This window comes from Xyrauchen texanus, chromosome 16 (genome assembly GCF_025860055.1).
Source record: "Xyrauchen texanus isolate HMW12.3.18 chromosome 16, RBS_HiC_50CHRs, whole genome shotgun sequence".
NCBI lineage: Eukaryota > Metazoa > Chordata > Actinopteri > Cypriniformes > Catostomidae > Xyrauchen > Xyrauchen texanus.
In genome coordinates this window covers 32,635,411-32,648,929 of record NC_068291.1, presented here as the reverse complement: position 1 = coordinate 32,648,929, position 13,519 = coordinate 32,635,411, and the positions used below count along the sequence as shown (strand labels likewise).

The following is a 13,519-nucleotide window of genomic DNA, read 5'->3' as shown; positions in this document are numbered from 1 at the left end:
CACCTGTACCTCCTTCCTTAAGATGGATGTGACAACTATCCCATTTTTTTTTTAAACATCTTGAGGATAATGATGTTTAATGTTGAACAATTAACACTTTTGTATGTGCGAAAACAAGCTCTTGAAATCCTGCAGGTTTCTTAGCAAATATTCACACATTAGAGAGGCATTAACGAAAGCTGCTGTTCAAAATGTCATATCATCAAATCCTCACAATTTCTTCCCTCTTCCCCGTCCCTCACTAACTAAAAGGCAAACACTTTTACATTTACTGTTTCTAACAGCCTTTTCTAACATGGGGCACTTTTGCATGCACTGTTGTGTGCAAAAATAGTTGATGTCAATCTGTAATCTAAAGGTAATTATGTGATTTTGAGGTAAAAAATTAAAATCATACTTTTCATTTAAGATCCATGTTGTAGCGAACATTAAAACAATACGTCTTGAGTTGCTGCTCCAATCCAATAGAAAATCCAACTTCTAAATAATGAATGACTGTGAAGAAATGAAAACTTGACACTTCCCTGATGAAAATGATTACTAAGAAATGAATTGCTTTTTGATTGCATTTTAGTTTGGTACATTTTAGAAGAAGTGTAACAACGTTACAACATCAGCTGAAAGAAAATCAAGCAAAAAATGGTTGAAGAACTGGGTCATACTGCCACCTGCTGTTCCAAAAACCTCAGTAAAAATAAATCATGACAGTCTAGGAGGCAGGGGATTGGAGAAAGATATAGACGCTGGCAGAGCTCCAAACCACCAGAAAAGACATACAGAGCCCCTAATCCCACCCTTAACCTGACCCTTACCGTGGGTGAAAGTGCTGTCCCATTTTGGAGTTGCCCGCCCGTTTCGGGATCTCCAGGCCGCTGCAATACCTACTTTGGAGATTGGCTGCCGCAATGAGCCCATAATATCTACTTGTAATACAACATTCTAAAATGGTCTATAAAGGAGTAATATAGACCACCTTTATGGTACATCAATTCTATTTTTTCATTTTTGGAACTCAACAGCTTTGATCTCCATTTACAATTGTGGAATGTAAAAGAGCAGAATTTTCATTTTGGGTGAACTATTCCTAAACAGACTTTTGGTGGTTGCTGGGAGAAAACCCTTACATCAAGTCAATTGATCAACTCAGTTCTTAGAACTGAGAACACCACTTAGTCACAGAAATATTATCAGCAGGGTTAAAAAAAACAAACAAAAAAACAATAAGAATGGATACAAAAGTTTAAATTTCTTTTATTTTTTTATTAAGCATAAATGGATTTTGGCAGCAGTTTATTCATTTACCATAACATATCATATATAGAATATGCGTATTCAATTATTGTTGACAGTTTCTGTTCATCATATTGTTATAGTGTCATCTTATGTAGTCCTGCATTTACCCTGGAGGACAACAAATGGGATTCCAGCAAGAGGTTGTCAGGTTCTCTAGTTAAAACACAGACTATCCCAGAGAGATCCTGACACACAGCATACAAACACTTTTGCTATGACTTAGATAACAGAACACTGAGCAGAGAGGCGCCGTCCAATACAGATCCTGAAGAGAGAGAGAGAGAGATAAAAAACAGTCAAACAGTGAACAGAAGTTGGAAACAGAATGTCACATTTTGTACATGGGTAGTTGACATTAATACAGTTGAAAAATTGAGCAGTGTGACATGCTATTATCCATCTAAAACTTTTGGCATTTTATTATTATTATTATTATACATAAAGTTTTAGGACCTTTTATTAGACTACATGAAATTTGTACTTTTTAAAATGTACATGTCACAGGACCACAGGATCATTTAAAATGAACTAAACAGGGCAAGAAATGTGACAGGGTAAAATGGTGAAAACCTACAAAAGAAATGGCCCCTAAAATATACTGTACAATTTCCTTTACAGTCAAACAAATTTTTAACTTGTACTTTTAACTAAAAAATGAGTGCCTTACCCCAACCCAAGCATGATGATGTGTGTGAAGACTAGGGAGGGTAGCAGTATTTTAAGCAAGTTTGTGTTCATTTCTTCATTTTTGTCAGTGTTTCCGTTGCACACTCGGTTCTGCTTTGGACGTTTAATGATAAATGCTGCGGGTGGCACATTCTCTGGCCGGCTGGACCAGTTACAGATCCTCATAAGAGCCTCAGTTTCCTGTTTGCTCTCTGCTACAACTTCCTCCTGGAAAAGACAGAGCAAAACTTAATTCCAGTATCACTGATCTCTAGGCATGCAAGTTCAGTGAACATAGCATGTTTCTAGGAGTGCTACGGGAAACATTGTGACACAAACATCGTGACATATGCACTGTATATTGAAAATAGAGTCAATAAGCCATCATGAACTGCATTTTGAAAGATGCAAACCCATGCAGTAAATTATATGTTGTCTTTTCAGGGGTGTAGCAGTCATTTTAAAAGTGGGGGAAACAGCTATCAGTAGGTGGCTTGCACAAACACTTAGTGCAGAATTTACATATTACAGTATGTATATTGCTAATATACATTTGCTAAATTAGCTGCAAAAATAAAGCGCATCTTGTGGAGCACTTGCTTCTGATCCACATATGACAAAACAGACTGAGCACAAGCTGGTACTTGAATACATTATTCACATAATGCTGCCAATCATGAACGATATGCCGATAAATAACTCTCACGTGTGTGTTCCTAATCTCTACATTATTAATTTAGATCAACATCAATGCCGATAAAACAACATGGATAAATGAGCATTGTTGAAAGCAACTTTGTAGAAATGAACATAGCCGCGTTGATTAGACTGTCTGACTGACGGCCTATTACAAAATGGTTGTTTCGGCTCCGGAAACTCACCTGTGTTTGGTGGGATGGTCGCTCAATCAGCCCAAAGTAACAAAAGTAAAGAATACAAATCCACTATTTGAACTCGGCATGGGTTTAGCTTGGAAAGGTGTGGGGGGCCGAAACACCTTTTTTTTTGTGTAAAGAGTGCTACGCCCTTGAGTCTTTTACCTGCGTATTGGTGTGTGTGTTGATGGAGACAGCACTGATGAGTGGAGGTGTCTGGACACGTCGAGGACTAGGGAGAAACAAATCACATTAGCCATCGTAATCAGACTGTCATGCAATTTCATCTAACTGACTACACAAATTCTTGCATGTACACACACTTTTCATGAAGGTTTGTACACACCTGCTACAGTGAGAGCTTGTCCGTGAACTGCTGCTGGACTCGCGTTGTGCTTCCAGAAGCATTTTCTCCAGGTCTGTGATATCACACATTGCTGGCGTGTCTTCACTATGCTCACTACATGAATCAAAGTGCAGCTTGACCCATGAGTCTGGTGGAGAAAAGTAGATCAGAATAGTTAGATAGTTATAGCACTTGGTCTAACAGACACTGAACCAAACGAGCAAAGAATGTACCAAGCTCCAAATAAGTATTATGTAATTGTGTATTTACTAAATCCCAACATAATCCGTTTAAAAATATAGGTCATATAAATTTCACTCATTAGAAATAATATTTTGTGTTATTTTACAAACATTTATACCAATACAAAAAAAAAAAAAAAATGTTTGCTTTAGAAAGCAAGAAGTTGCTGACTTAGCAATATGACCGGATTTGAAGTACTGCCTTACAAAAGAAAAAAGACGCACATTTGTTGACAACCATTAAGAATGTGAAATAATATTAATTGTTACTGATGTGTTCGTATTGTTGTTAATTATCGATGCAGCTACGTGATCTAATCGAGCCCATTTGTACAGCTTACCATGCAGACTCTCTTCTTGAGTTACAAGTTTCAGCGTCGACATCGTTGTTAATATTTTATTTACGCTTCTAAAATATAGTGCGACCAATATTTTGTTTGTTTGTGAATAAAAGATTGAGTAACTAAAAGTCGCTCGCCCTCAGAGACATACGGGACAACAACATCGCTCTCCAGAAAAACACTGACGAAATCTTTTGTTTACAGATAGAATCAGGGCGCTGATTGGTCAGTCGGTAAGCCAATCATGTCACCTTACGTGGGCTAGTACACGGGCGCGAACATTGAATACAATAATATAAAATAAAATAAATAAAATGAAGTAATTAAGTAAAAATTTCAGTCATCTAAATTTTGAATCCGTTAAATTTACAAACAATAAAATGTACTCTTAACAAACATCAGGCATTAACTAATATTTTGGAGAAAATAGTACTTATACAAAACAAGAATAATATCAATATGGGCATTTTACAAAGGATGTATTTTAATAGAGTGTGTAATAATAATAATAATAATAATACAAATAATAATAAAGTTTCATTTATTCAGCGCCTTTCCCACATCTCCAGGTTGCTTTACAACAGGATAAAAACATAACAAAATGACAATTTAGAAAACAGCCATAAAGCTTATCACATGAAAATAAACATTTGACCTTATTCATGAAAACGAGCAGAAACAAATTAGTTAGTAAAACGATTCTTACGTAAATTGTCCACGTATATTAAGGAATACAGCTCGTTCAATACAAGTCAAGATCACTGATCTATATATTACAGCCATTTTAGGGTTAGAGGGTTTGTTGACATTACATCATCATGCCAACAAAGTTCTAAAATTGGCTATAATTTTACACAGAAATGGTTAGTAAGACACACTAAAATCATGATAACACACGTATTGTTTACGTCTTGTGGCTATACTTTTGAAACAGTGAGCATTTTAACGTTTACGAATTGGCATCATTCACTTCCTTGGTAAGTGCCTCAATGTAGGGATGGGCGTATCGATCCTGTGGTATCGATAGATCGATATACTCACGCTACTCATTTGGCATCGATTTCCTTAAAAAAATATCGATATAAACTAAAAAATTATAATTGGGGGTGTATGTATCACTTTCAGCTGTTTTAGATTACTTCCTTAAATTCCTATGTGCCGGGACACCCCTGGCTGTACCTGGCAGCGTATTGAGCTGGCCCATGTCACGTGACAGGAGACGAGCGAATGAGCGACACAGCCGACGATTACACACACCTGCTGAGTGTTCATCATCCAAGGGATTATGGCGGGAGTTTGATAGTCGGGTTGTGGCTTTTCAGAGCAAACGCACAGCAAACACAGATGCATATATTGAAATGAGAAGATACATGGAGGAAAAGGTGATCCCAAGGCGTGAGGACCCTTTGATTTGGTGGAAAAAAAACGAAACCACATTTCCACTGCTGAACAAAGTTGCGAAAAAATACCTCGGAACTGTTGCAACGTCTGTTCCAGCAGAGAGCCGGAGAAATAATCAGCCAGAGGCGTAATCGTTTTAAAGCAAAAAATGTGAATATGATACTTTTTCTGAACAGCAATCTGAAGCTTCAGTAAAGTGTGACGATATATCTCGAGTGCACTAAAGGCGTGACAGTTTTCTAGTTCATTTTTCCAAGTTCATTTTCTCAGGGAACAACTGTCTTTGTTATGCAGGTTTATAGGATAAGTAAATCCTAGTTTATTATGATCTTTATGACGTCTTGTTTTTGCTTCAGTGAAGTGTTACATGTTTACTTCTACAAAAGAGGCTCGAAACATAAAATTGTTATGATGTTATATAATATATATATATATATATATATATATATATATATATATATATATATATATATATATAATAATAATATTATTATTATTATTATTATTTTTCTTTCCTTTTAGCTTTTTCTACCAAGATTGGTCTTTTTGAGAAATAAGAAAAGTGGAAATGTGTATTATTCATATTTAATTTATTTATTTCATATTTATGTTATTTAAATGTTTATTTTATTATGTATTGACCATAATACATTTTGTTTAAATGGTCTGTATTTGTCTTGTGATTTGTCTTAAATTTAATAATATTTTTATTGACAAAAATTGCCAATAAATGCAAGAAAAAGTATCGGTATCGAATCCTAAAAGTGTGGTATCGCCCATCCCTACCTCAATGTGACCAATGTTTTTTTTAGAGATGATTATTTTTTTAATGATTATTATTTTGTGTGGTAATCAATATTATACCACAAATGCTGTCGACTGAGCTTAACTTTATTGAATTCTGAATATTCCTTTTAAATATGACAGTTTGCTTAAGAATCGTTAAAAAAAAATTCTGCTCATAATTAAGGCCTAATGTTCTCTTTATTTATGTGTTCGTTTGTTTTTGTCATAATCTTTTTAAATAGTTTTGATTATGTACAAATTTGATCTGCTCGTGTTTCACGAATAAGGCCCAAATTAAGAGTAAATCAAACATTAGTAGCTGCAAATATACATAATAGCTACAGTTACAACACACAAACAAATGCGCGGTGAAGAATCAGTAGAGATGTTATTTTGATGCTGAATACAATCAATTTAAGTTCAAGTCCAACAAATCAAACAACTACGGAAGAGGATTAGGGCCAAGCAATAATAAAAAAATATAAAGCCATCTCGAGATTAAAGTCATTATAATGCGAGATTAAACTCGTTAAATTTCGAGAAAAAAGTCGAAATACAATCTTGAGAATAAACTCATTAAATATCGAGAATAAAGACATTATAATGCGAGATTAAACTTAACGAGTTTTTTTCTCGAAACACAACGACTTTATTCTCGATATTTAATGAGTTTATTCTCAAGATTGTATTTCGACTTTTTTCTCGAAATTTAACGAGTTTAATCTCGCATTATAATGACTTTATTCTCGAGATGGTTTTATTTTTTTATTATTACTTGGCCCTAATCCTCTTCCGTAAACAACACTATCAATCTTTCATGAGAGAATATTTCAAGAGCAGGTGTGTTTTTTAAGTCAGTGTGAGACTTGTAGGTGAGTCTTAACAGGGTTTCTCAAACAGATTCCTGCTGTTATTCTGGAAAAATGCAACTGTGTGAAGTTACCTTTAATGAAGTTAAGCAATTATTGCAAAACTTTTTCATCCTCGCATTTGTGCTTGGGATAGAAACACATGCCATTTGCAAGGGACAATATTTACAGGATTTGATTTTGTGAAAGTGAGTTCGAACTCAATGGTAGGAAAAGTACTGCAATGCGTGATGATAGACACATCGCGAGAACGCTTATCACACGAGAATCTAGCGTCATATCCGGCAAGAAGTGTACTCGGTGAGGGTAAGAGAAAATAAAAACGTTAATCGAACAGACGCTCCTTTTAATAAAGTACAATAGTGCATGGGATACTTTAACGTGTTAATCCTATCAAATTTCACACAAACATTTGAATAAAAATTGCAGAGGTAAGACGCATGTTAATGAATATATATTCGGTGTATATAAATATAGACATGCTAAACGCGAGGCCTCGAGCTCTGCTTTTGAGCACGAGCCGCAGATTAGCGTTTAATTTGGATTAAAATAAAGATTTCACATCCACCACATATAGATAATATTATCTCTTTTATGAGTGTACAACATATGGTCCATGTAGCTGTTTACATTAGTCCTCTTGAGAGTTTGTGAGCTAGTGGCTGTTGCTAACAGTGCAGAGAAGATTCAGTCACTTCAGTGTGTTGACACTTCTAGAAATCTCTGCAGTGGTGATGTGTAAACTGCTTTACAGTGTTTTTGGCTTGTTTATCATGTTCTAACAGGACATCTGAATTAAACATTTTACCATTAGATTTGATAATATTAAGTAACCGTATGGAGGTATTTATAATAAGGCAATATAGCTATGCAAATATATGGATGGCTTCTCATTATATAACTCCATGACCGTGTCTGACTGGCTGTATGCTTATTTTTGTTGTTAAAAATGTGTATGTAGAATAATAGAAGTTTTGTGTGAAATCAAACTGTTTGCTTTGCTGTGTTTACAGATGTCTGAAGAATTGTTGAAGCAGTTGAGCAATTATAAGGCTCAGCTACAGCAGGTGGAAGCCGCGCTCTCTACAGATCAAGAAAATGAAGATCTGCTTAAACTGCAGAAAGATCTTCAGGTTTGGGGCAGGATTGTACACTGTTTTTGACCATTAGTGGAGCTTAAATTAATAGTTCACCTAAAAATGATAATTCACTCATCATTTACTCACCCTTATGTCTTCTCAAACTCGCATGACTTTCTTCTGAAGAACAAAAACAAATATATTTTAATGGAGATAAGATGTGTGTTTCCCCTTACAATGGAAGCGAACAGTGACCAACTTTTGAAGCTCCAAAAAGTACTTAAAGGCAGCATAATATAATCCATTAAACTCCTGTGTTTTAATCCATGTCTTCTGAAGCGATCCATTTGTTTTTGGGTGAGAAACCGAACAGTATTTAACTATTTTCACTGTACATCTTGCCATTGTAATCACTTGGCATGGTCATGATTTCATGCATGATTACGCTTCCTAGTGCTTGACGCATGAGCAGAGCTCTAGATGGCGCTAGGAAGTCTAATCGAGCTTGAAATCATGATTGCCAAAGAGACAAGATTTATAGTGAAAAAGGCATATTTTTTTTCTTTTCTAACCTAAAACTGATTAAATTGCTTCAGAAGACATAGATTAAACCACTGGTGTCTGAAGTATTATCCTTATGCTGCCTTTATTTACTTTTTGCAGCTTGAACATTTGGTCACAATTCACTTGCATTGTATGGACAAACAGACATATCTCCATTAAAATATCTTCGTTTGTGTTGTGCAGAAGAAAGTCATATGCATTTGAGAAAGCATAAGTTTAAGTAAACAATGAGAGAATTATAATTTGAGAGAACTATTACTTTAATGGAATGAATGAATTTGCTAACTAATAGTATTAGGGATGCACCAATGTATCAGCTGCCGATATTTATTGGCCAATTATTAACCAAATTGCATGAAAATGCCGATATGATAAACCAATGGTTTATTTATAAATAATAAGCACTGCACTTGGTAAAAAGTCTTTGCATTTAAATGCACATTACAGAAATGATAATGATTTTAAATGCACATTACAGAAATGATAATATCCACAATATGTAGAAGGGTTGGGACTCTTTAAGAACATGTAATTTTTTACTTTTATCCTTTCTCGTTCTTATGGTAATGTGGAAAGAACTGCATAAATGGACGTGACAGTTGAATGGCACTGACGTATTGGCTACGTGATGAGGGAAACCATCTTAAACGCTTTGAAACCAGAACACTTTGACTTTTTTGTTCATCAGTATGGTATCTATTAATGCTGCATGATTGATTGAATTAAGATTGAAATCGCAATATGGCCTTGTGCAATTACTAAACCTTAAAAGGCTGTGTTTTCTGCATTCAGCACTTCAGACAGCGCTGCAAGTGCACCCTCTAGCAGTCTGGATGGTGATATCCATTGTCCATAATACAGAATTAAACCTTTAGTGAACATTTGTATTTTTCCATGATGTCGTTGATATTTACATGGAATTGCCAAACATGTGCATAGTATGAATTTGTAATGTTAAATCCATGTTCAATAAAAAGTTTTTGTACATTTTTAAAGCGTAATTCCAAAGTTAAACCGTGATTTCATGAAAAAAAGAAAGGCAAAGTATCGGCCTATGGTTAAAATCATAATCAGCCAAAAAAAATCATAGCGGTGTATCCCTAAATAGCATACCTGCATTAATAGATCTAGTGGTCTGCCATGTTTTTCAGAGGGACAGTTTTTGTCACATAGGTTGAAGCCTGATGGCCTGTATTTGCAACACGATAGAGCTGACAAGACAAGAAGTCTCCTAAGTAAGTACATTTGTCAAATCATTGCTATTATGTGTACCTATAGGAGGTGATTGAGTTGACAAAAGACCTGTTGACATCACAGCCAGTGGAGGGCGTGGCTAGTGACAAAAGTTTAGAAGCAGCTTCGTCTACTCGCAGCTGGAGAGTCGGAGACCGTTGTATGGCCGTCTGGAGTCATGACGGACAGTGAGTATCATACAGTACTGGGTTGATTAGCTGTAATTGGATGGTGTGTGGGATGTGGTCGACTACATTTGGGGTATGGATTGTTGTATATTTCTGTACTCACATGCTTACAGTGCTGTGTGATTCACAGGGTGTATGAGGCAGAGATAGAGGAGATTGACAGCGAGAACGGTACGGCAGCGATCACCTTCTCTGGCTATGGAAATGCAGAGGTGATGCCACTTCATGCACTCAAAGCCTCAGAGGAGGGCAAGAGCAGGGATGAGGAGGGGGGGAAGCCCAAATCCAAGTGAGTAAATGTGGGAATGAGAATGTTTTGATATATGCCATCTATATTAGGCTTTTTCTAGAGAATGTTATTCCAAGACAAATTACCTCTATATCTCAGTTTAAGTATCACCAATCGAAACAGATTAGTGGTACACATTTGTTATTGTCTTTTAAGACTTGTCTTCAACTTTAAATGTAAAGTGTCATATTGTTTGTTTATTAATAATTTCCTCTTCTTTTAAAAAAAATACTTTCTCTTATACCGTTGAAGTCAGAAGTTTACATACACTTAGGTTGAAGTCATTAAAACCACTCCACTTCATTTGTAACCACTCCACAGACTTCATGTTAGCAAACTATGGTTTTTGCAATACATTTACTTTGTGCATGACAGGAGTAATTTTTTCCAACAATTGTTTACAGACAGATTGTTTCACTTTTAATTGACTATATCACAATTCCAGTGGTTCAGAGGTTTACATACACTTAAGTTAATTGTGCCTTTTATCAGTTTGGAGAATTCCTTTAGGCAATTAGCCAATTAGATTCTGATAGGCTAATTGGAGTCCATTGGAGGTGTACCTGTCTATGTATTTTATGGCCTACCTTCAAACTCAGTGTCTCTTTGCTTGACATCATGGGAAAATCAAAAGATATCAGCCAAGACCTCTGAAAAACAAATTGTGGACCTCCACAAGTCTGGTTCATCCTTGGGGGGGGGGGCAATTTCCAAACATCTGAAGCTACCACGTTCATCTGTAAAGGCAATGGTATACTAGTACAAACACCATGGGACCACGCAGCCATCATACTGCTCTGGAAAGAGATGCATTCTGTCTACTAGAGATGAACATAGTTTAGTGCAAAAAGTGCAAATCAACATCAGAACAACAGCACGGGACCTGGTGAAGATGCTGGAGGAAACAGGTAGGCAAGTATCTATATCCACAGTAAAATGAGTCCTATATCGACATAACCTGAAAGGCTGCTCACCAAGGAAGAAGCCACTGTTCCAAAACTGCAATAAAAAAGCCAGACTACAGTTTGCAAGTGCACATGGAGACCAAGATCTGACTTTGTGGAGAAATATTCTCTGGTCTGATGAAACAAAAATGTAAACGTTTGGCCATAATGACCATCGTTATGTTTGGAGGAAAAAGGGTGAGGCTTGGAAGCCGAAGAACAGCATCCCAACGTGAAGCATGGGAGTGGCAGGATCATGTTGTGGGGGTGCTTTGCTGCAGGTGGGACTGGTGCATGTCACAAAATGGATGGCATCATGAAAACTATGTGGATATATTGAAGCAACATCTCAAGACATCAGCCAGGAAGTTGAAGCTCAGTTGCAAATGGGTCTTTCAAATGGACAATGACACAAGCATACCTCCAAAGTTGTGGCCAAATGGTTTAAGGACAACAAAGTCAAGGTATTGGAGTGGCCATCACAAAGCCCTGACCTCAGTCCAATCTGAAAAAAGAACTGAAAAAGCATGTGCTAGCAAGGGGGCCTAGAAACCTGACTCAGTTACACCAGTTTTGTCAGGAGGAATGTGCCAAAATTCCAAAAACTTCTTGTTAGAAGCTTGTGGAAGGCTTCCCAAAACGTTTGACCCAAATTAAACAATTTAAAGGCAATCCTGCCAAATACTATCAAACTTCTGACCCACTGGAATGTGACGAAAAAAATTAAAGTTTAAAAAATCTTTCTCTCTACTATTATTCTGACATTTAAAATTCTAAAAATAAAGTAGGAAAGAGAAAGTTTTCTACGACTAAATGTCAGGAATTGTGAAAAAATGAGTTTAAATGTATTAAATGTTTTGGCTAAGGTGTTTGTAAACTTCTGACTTCAACTGTATTTATTTAAAATGCAGAGATAACTATGTAAGCCATTCATAGGTTGACTTTTCTTGATTGTAAACATTGACACTTAACACATTTTAATAATATAAAACAATTTTCCATGAGTGGTGCAGATATTACACCCTTCACATTTAAAACTTGTGTAATTTCTGCAACACTTGCGCCAGAGAATGGAATTGCAAAAATAAACAGCTTTCTGCCTTTTATCACCCCCAACTCACACCATTGGTTGAGTAACATTGTTGGTCGCAGGTATAAGTCGGTCGCACAAAACAAACACAGGAATTTTTATCTATTTTAATCTAATTTATATGTTTTTGAGAATTAATTTCTGAATGGTTTACTTCGTTGTCTGCATATTAAGATGGGATTGGAAATATTTTAACTGAAAAAGTTTTAAATTAAAATGCCTGTGTATGGAGATGCCTGAGAACACATTACATTCTTTTTATTGTGTGTCTTATCTGTCCTCAGGAAAGAGCTGATAGCTGAGCAGAGGGAATACAAAAAAAAGAAGGCCCAGAAGAAAGTGCTGCGCATGAAGGAGCTAGAGCAGGAAAGAGAAGATCAGAAATCCAAATGGCAACAGTTTAACAATAAAGCCTATTCAAAAAATAAGAAAGGACAGGTGTGTATGAGAGAGAATATCCGTATAATCCTGCAAACCAGAGGTCTCAATAGAAACTCCTCAAAGAGTCCACTAGATGCTTGTTGGATTTCAATTCTTGTTCATACTTAATTATTTTCACCACACGGAGAACAAAAAGACAATAGAATTTTTTTTTTTATCCTTTCATAATGTTGTTTTATGATTTCCCTCTGTAGGTGAAGAGGAGTATATTTGCATCTCCAGAGAGCGTGAATGGAAAGGTTGGAGTCGGCACGTGTGGTATTGCAGATAAACCCATGACACATTACAACGACACTTCAAAGTATAATGTCAGGCATCTTATGCCCCAGTGATTTATATTGTCCTTTCTGTGTCCATCTGTTACCACTCACCATTAAAATAAAACAAGATCCCACTCTGAGCCAAATTAGAAACAGTTTTGATTGGACATGAAATTATATTTCCAGAGTAGGATTCCAGATATTGTGGGTGCTTAGTCTTGGGGTGTTGGATCTGTTCTGTACTAAAGGAGTCTCTGGACATTGTAATTAATAAAACATCAGTCCACAGAGTTGTTAGTTAAAGACAGCTCCCACAGTTCCTGTTTAGTTTTATTGAGGATGAGAACTCTGCCCTGTAGTTTTTTTATGATGTGTTGAACAAACATATGTAAAGCGCATATGATTTTAAGTCAGGGAAGACTGGTGTTGTGGAAGTGATTAAGCAGTTTTCTCTTGTGCTTCTCCACCTCTGTGTAGTAACTGTTCTGCAGCCCATTTGTTGTGTTAAATTTGATTTTCAGTTTTGTATATTTACATATTTGAGAAGAATAAACATTGATTTGTTGACATTTCTATACTAAGAATTTTGTTTTTTTTACACAACAGATCTAA

At 36.0% G+C, this 13,519-nt stretch overlaps 2 protein-coding genes across 3 annotated transcripts; one reads left to right on the top strand and one right to left on the bottom strand.

Annotated features, from left to right (window-relative positions):
- Nucleotides 1-1,236: 1,236 nt before the first annotated feature.
- Nucleotides 1,237-3,963, bottom strand: bnip4 (BCL2 interacting protein 4). The gene is made up of 5 exons (XM_052145870.1): nt 3,764-3,963; nt 3,181-3,328; nt 3,000-3,066; nt 1,961-2,187; nt 1,237-1,558 (listed from the first exon to the last, which is right to left on the bottom strand). The coding sequence occupies exons 1-5, from the start codon at nt 3,804-3,806 to the stop codon at nt 1,513-1,515; spliced, it is 531 nt and encodes a 176-aa protein (XP_052001830.1). The 5' UTR covers nt 3,807-3,963; the 3' UTR covers nt 1,237-1,512.
- A 3,130-nt stretch (nt 3,964-7,093) lies between these two features.
- LOC127657064 (survival of motor neuron-related-splicing factor 30-like) lies at nt 7,094-13,481 on the top strand. Of its 2 annotated transcripts, none has more exons than XM_052145707.1 (6): nt 7,094-7,125; nt 7,833-7,952; nt 9,741-9,883; nt 10,014-10,172; nt 12,491-12,644; nt 12,842-13,481. In XM_052145707.1, exons 2-6 carry the CDS (start codon nt 7,833-7,835, stop codon nt 12,977-12,979), a joined length of 714 nt encoding a protein of 237 aa, XP_052001667.1. In that variant the 5' UTR covers nt 7,094-7,125; the 3' UTR covers nt 12,980-13,481. The 2 variants fall into 2 exon arrangements, with proteins under 2 accessions (XP_052001667.1, XP_052001668.1); XM_052145708.1 differs by having other exon boundaries at nt 7,118-7,250.
- Nucleotides 13,482-13,519: the final 38 nt, after the last annotated feature.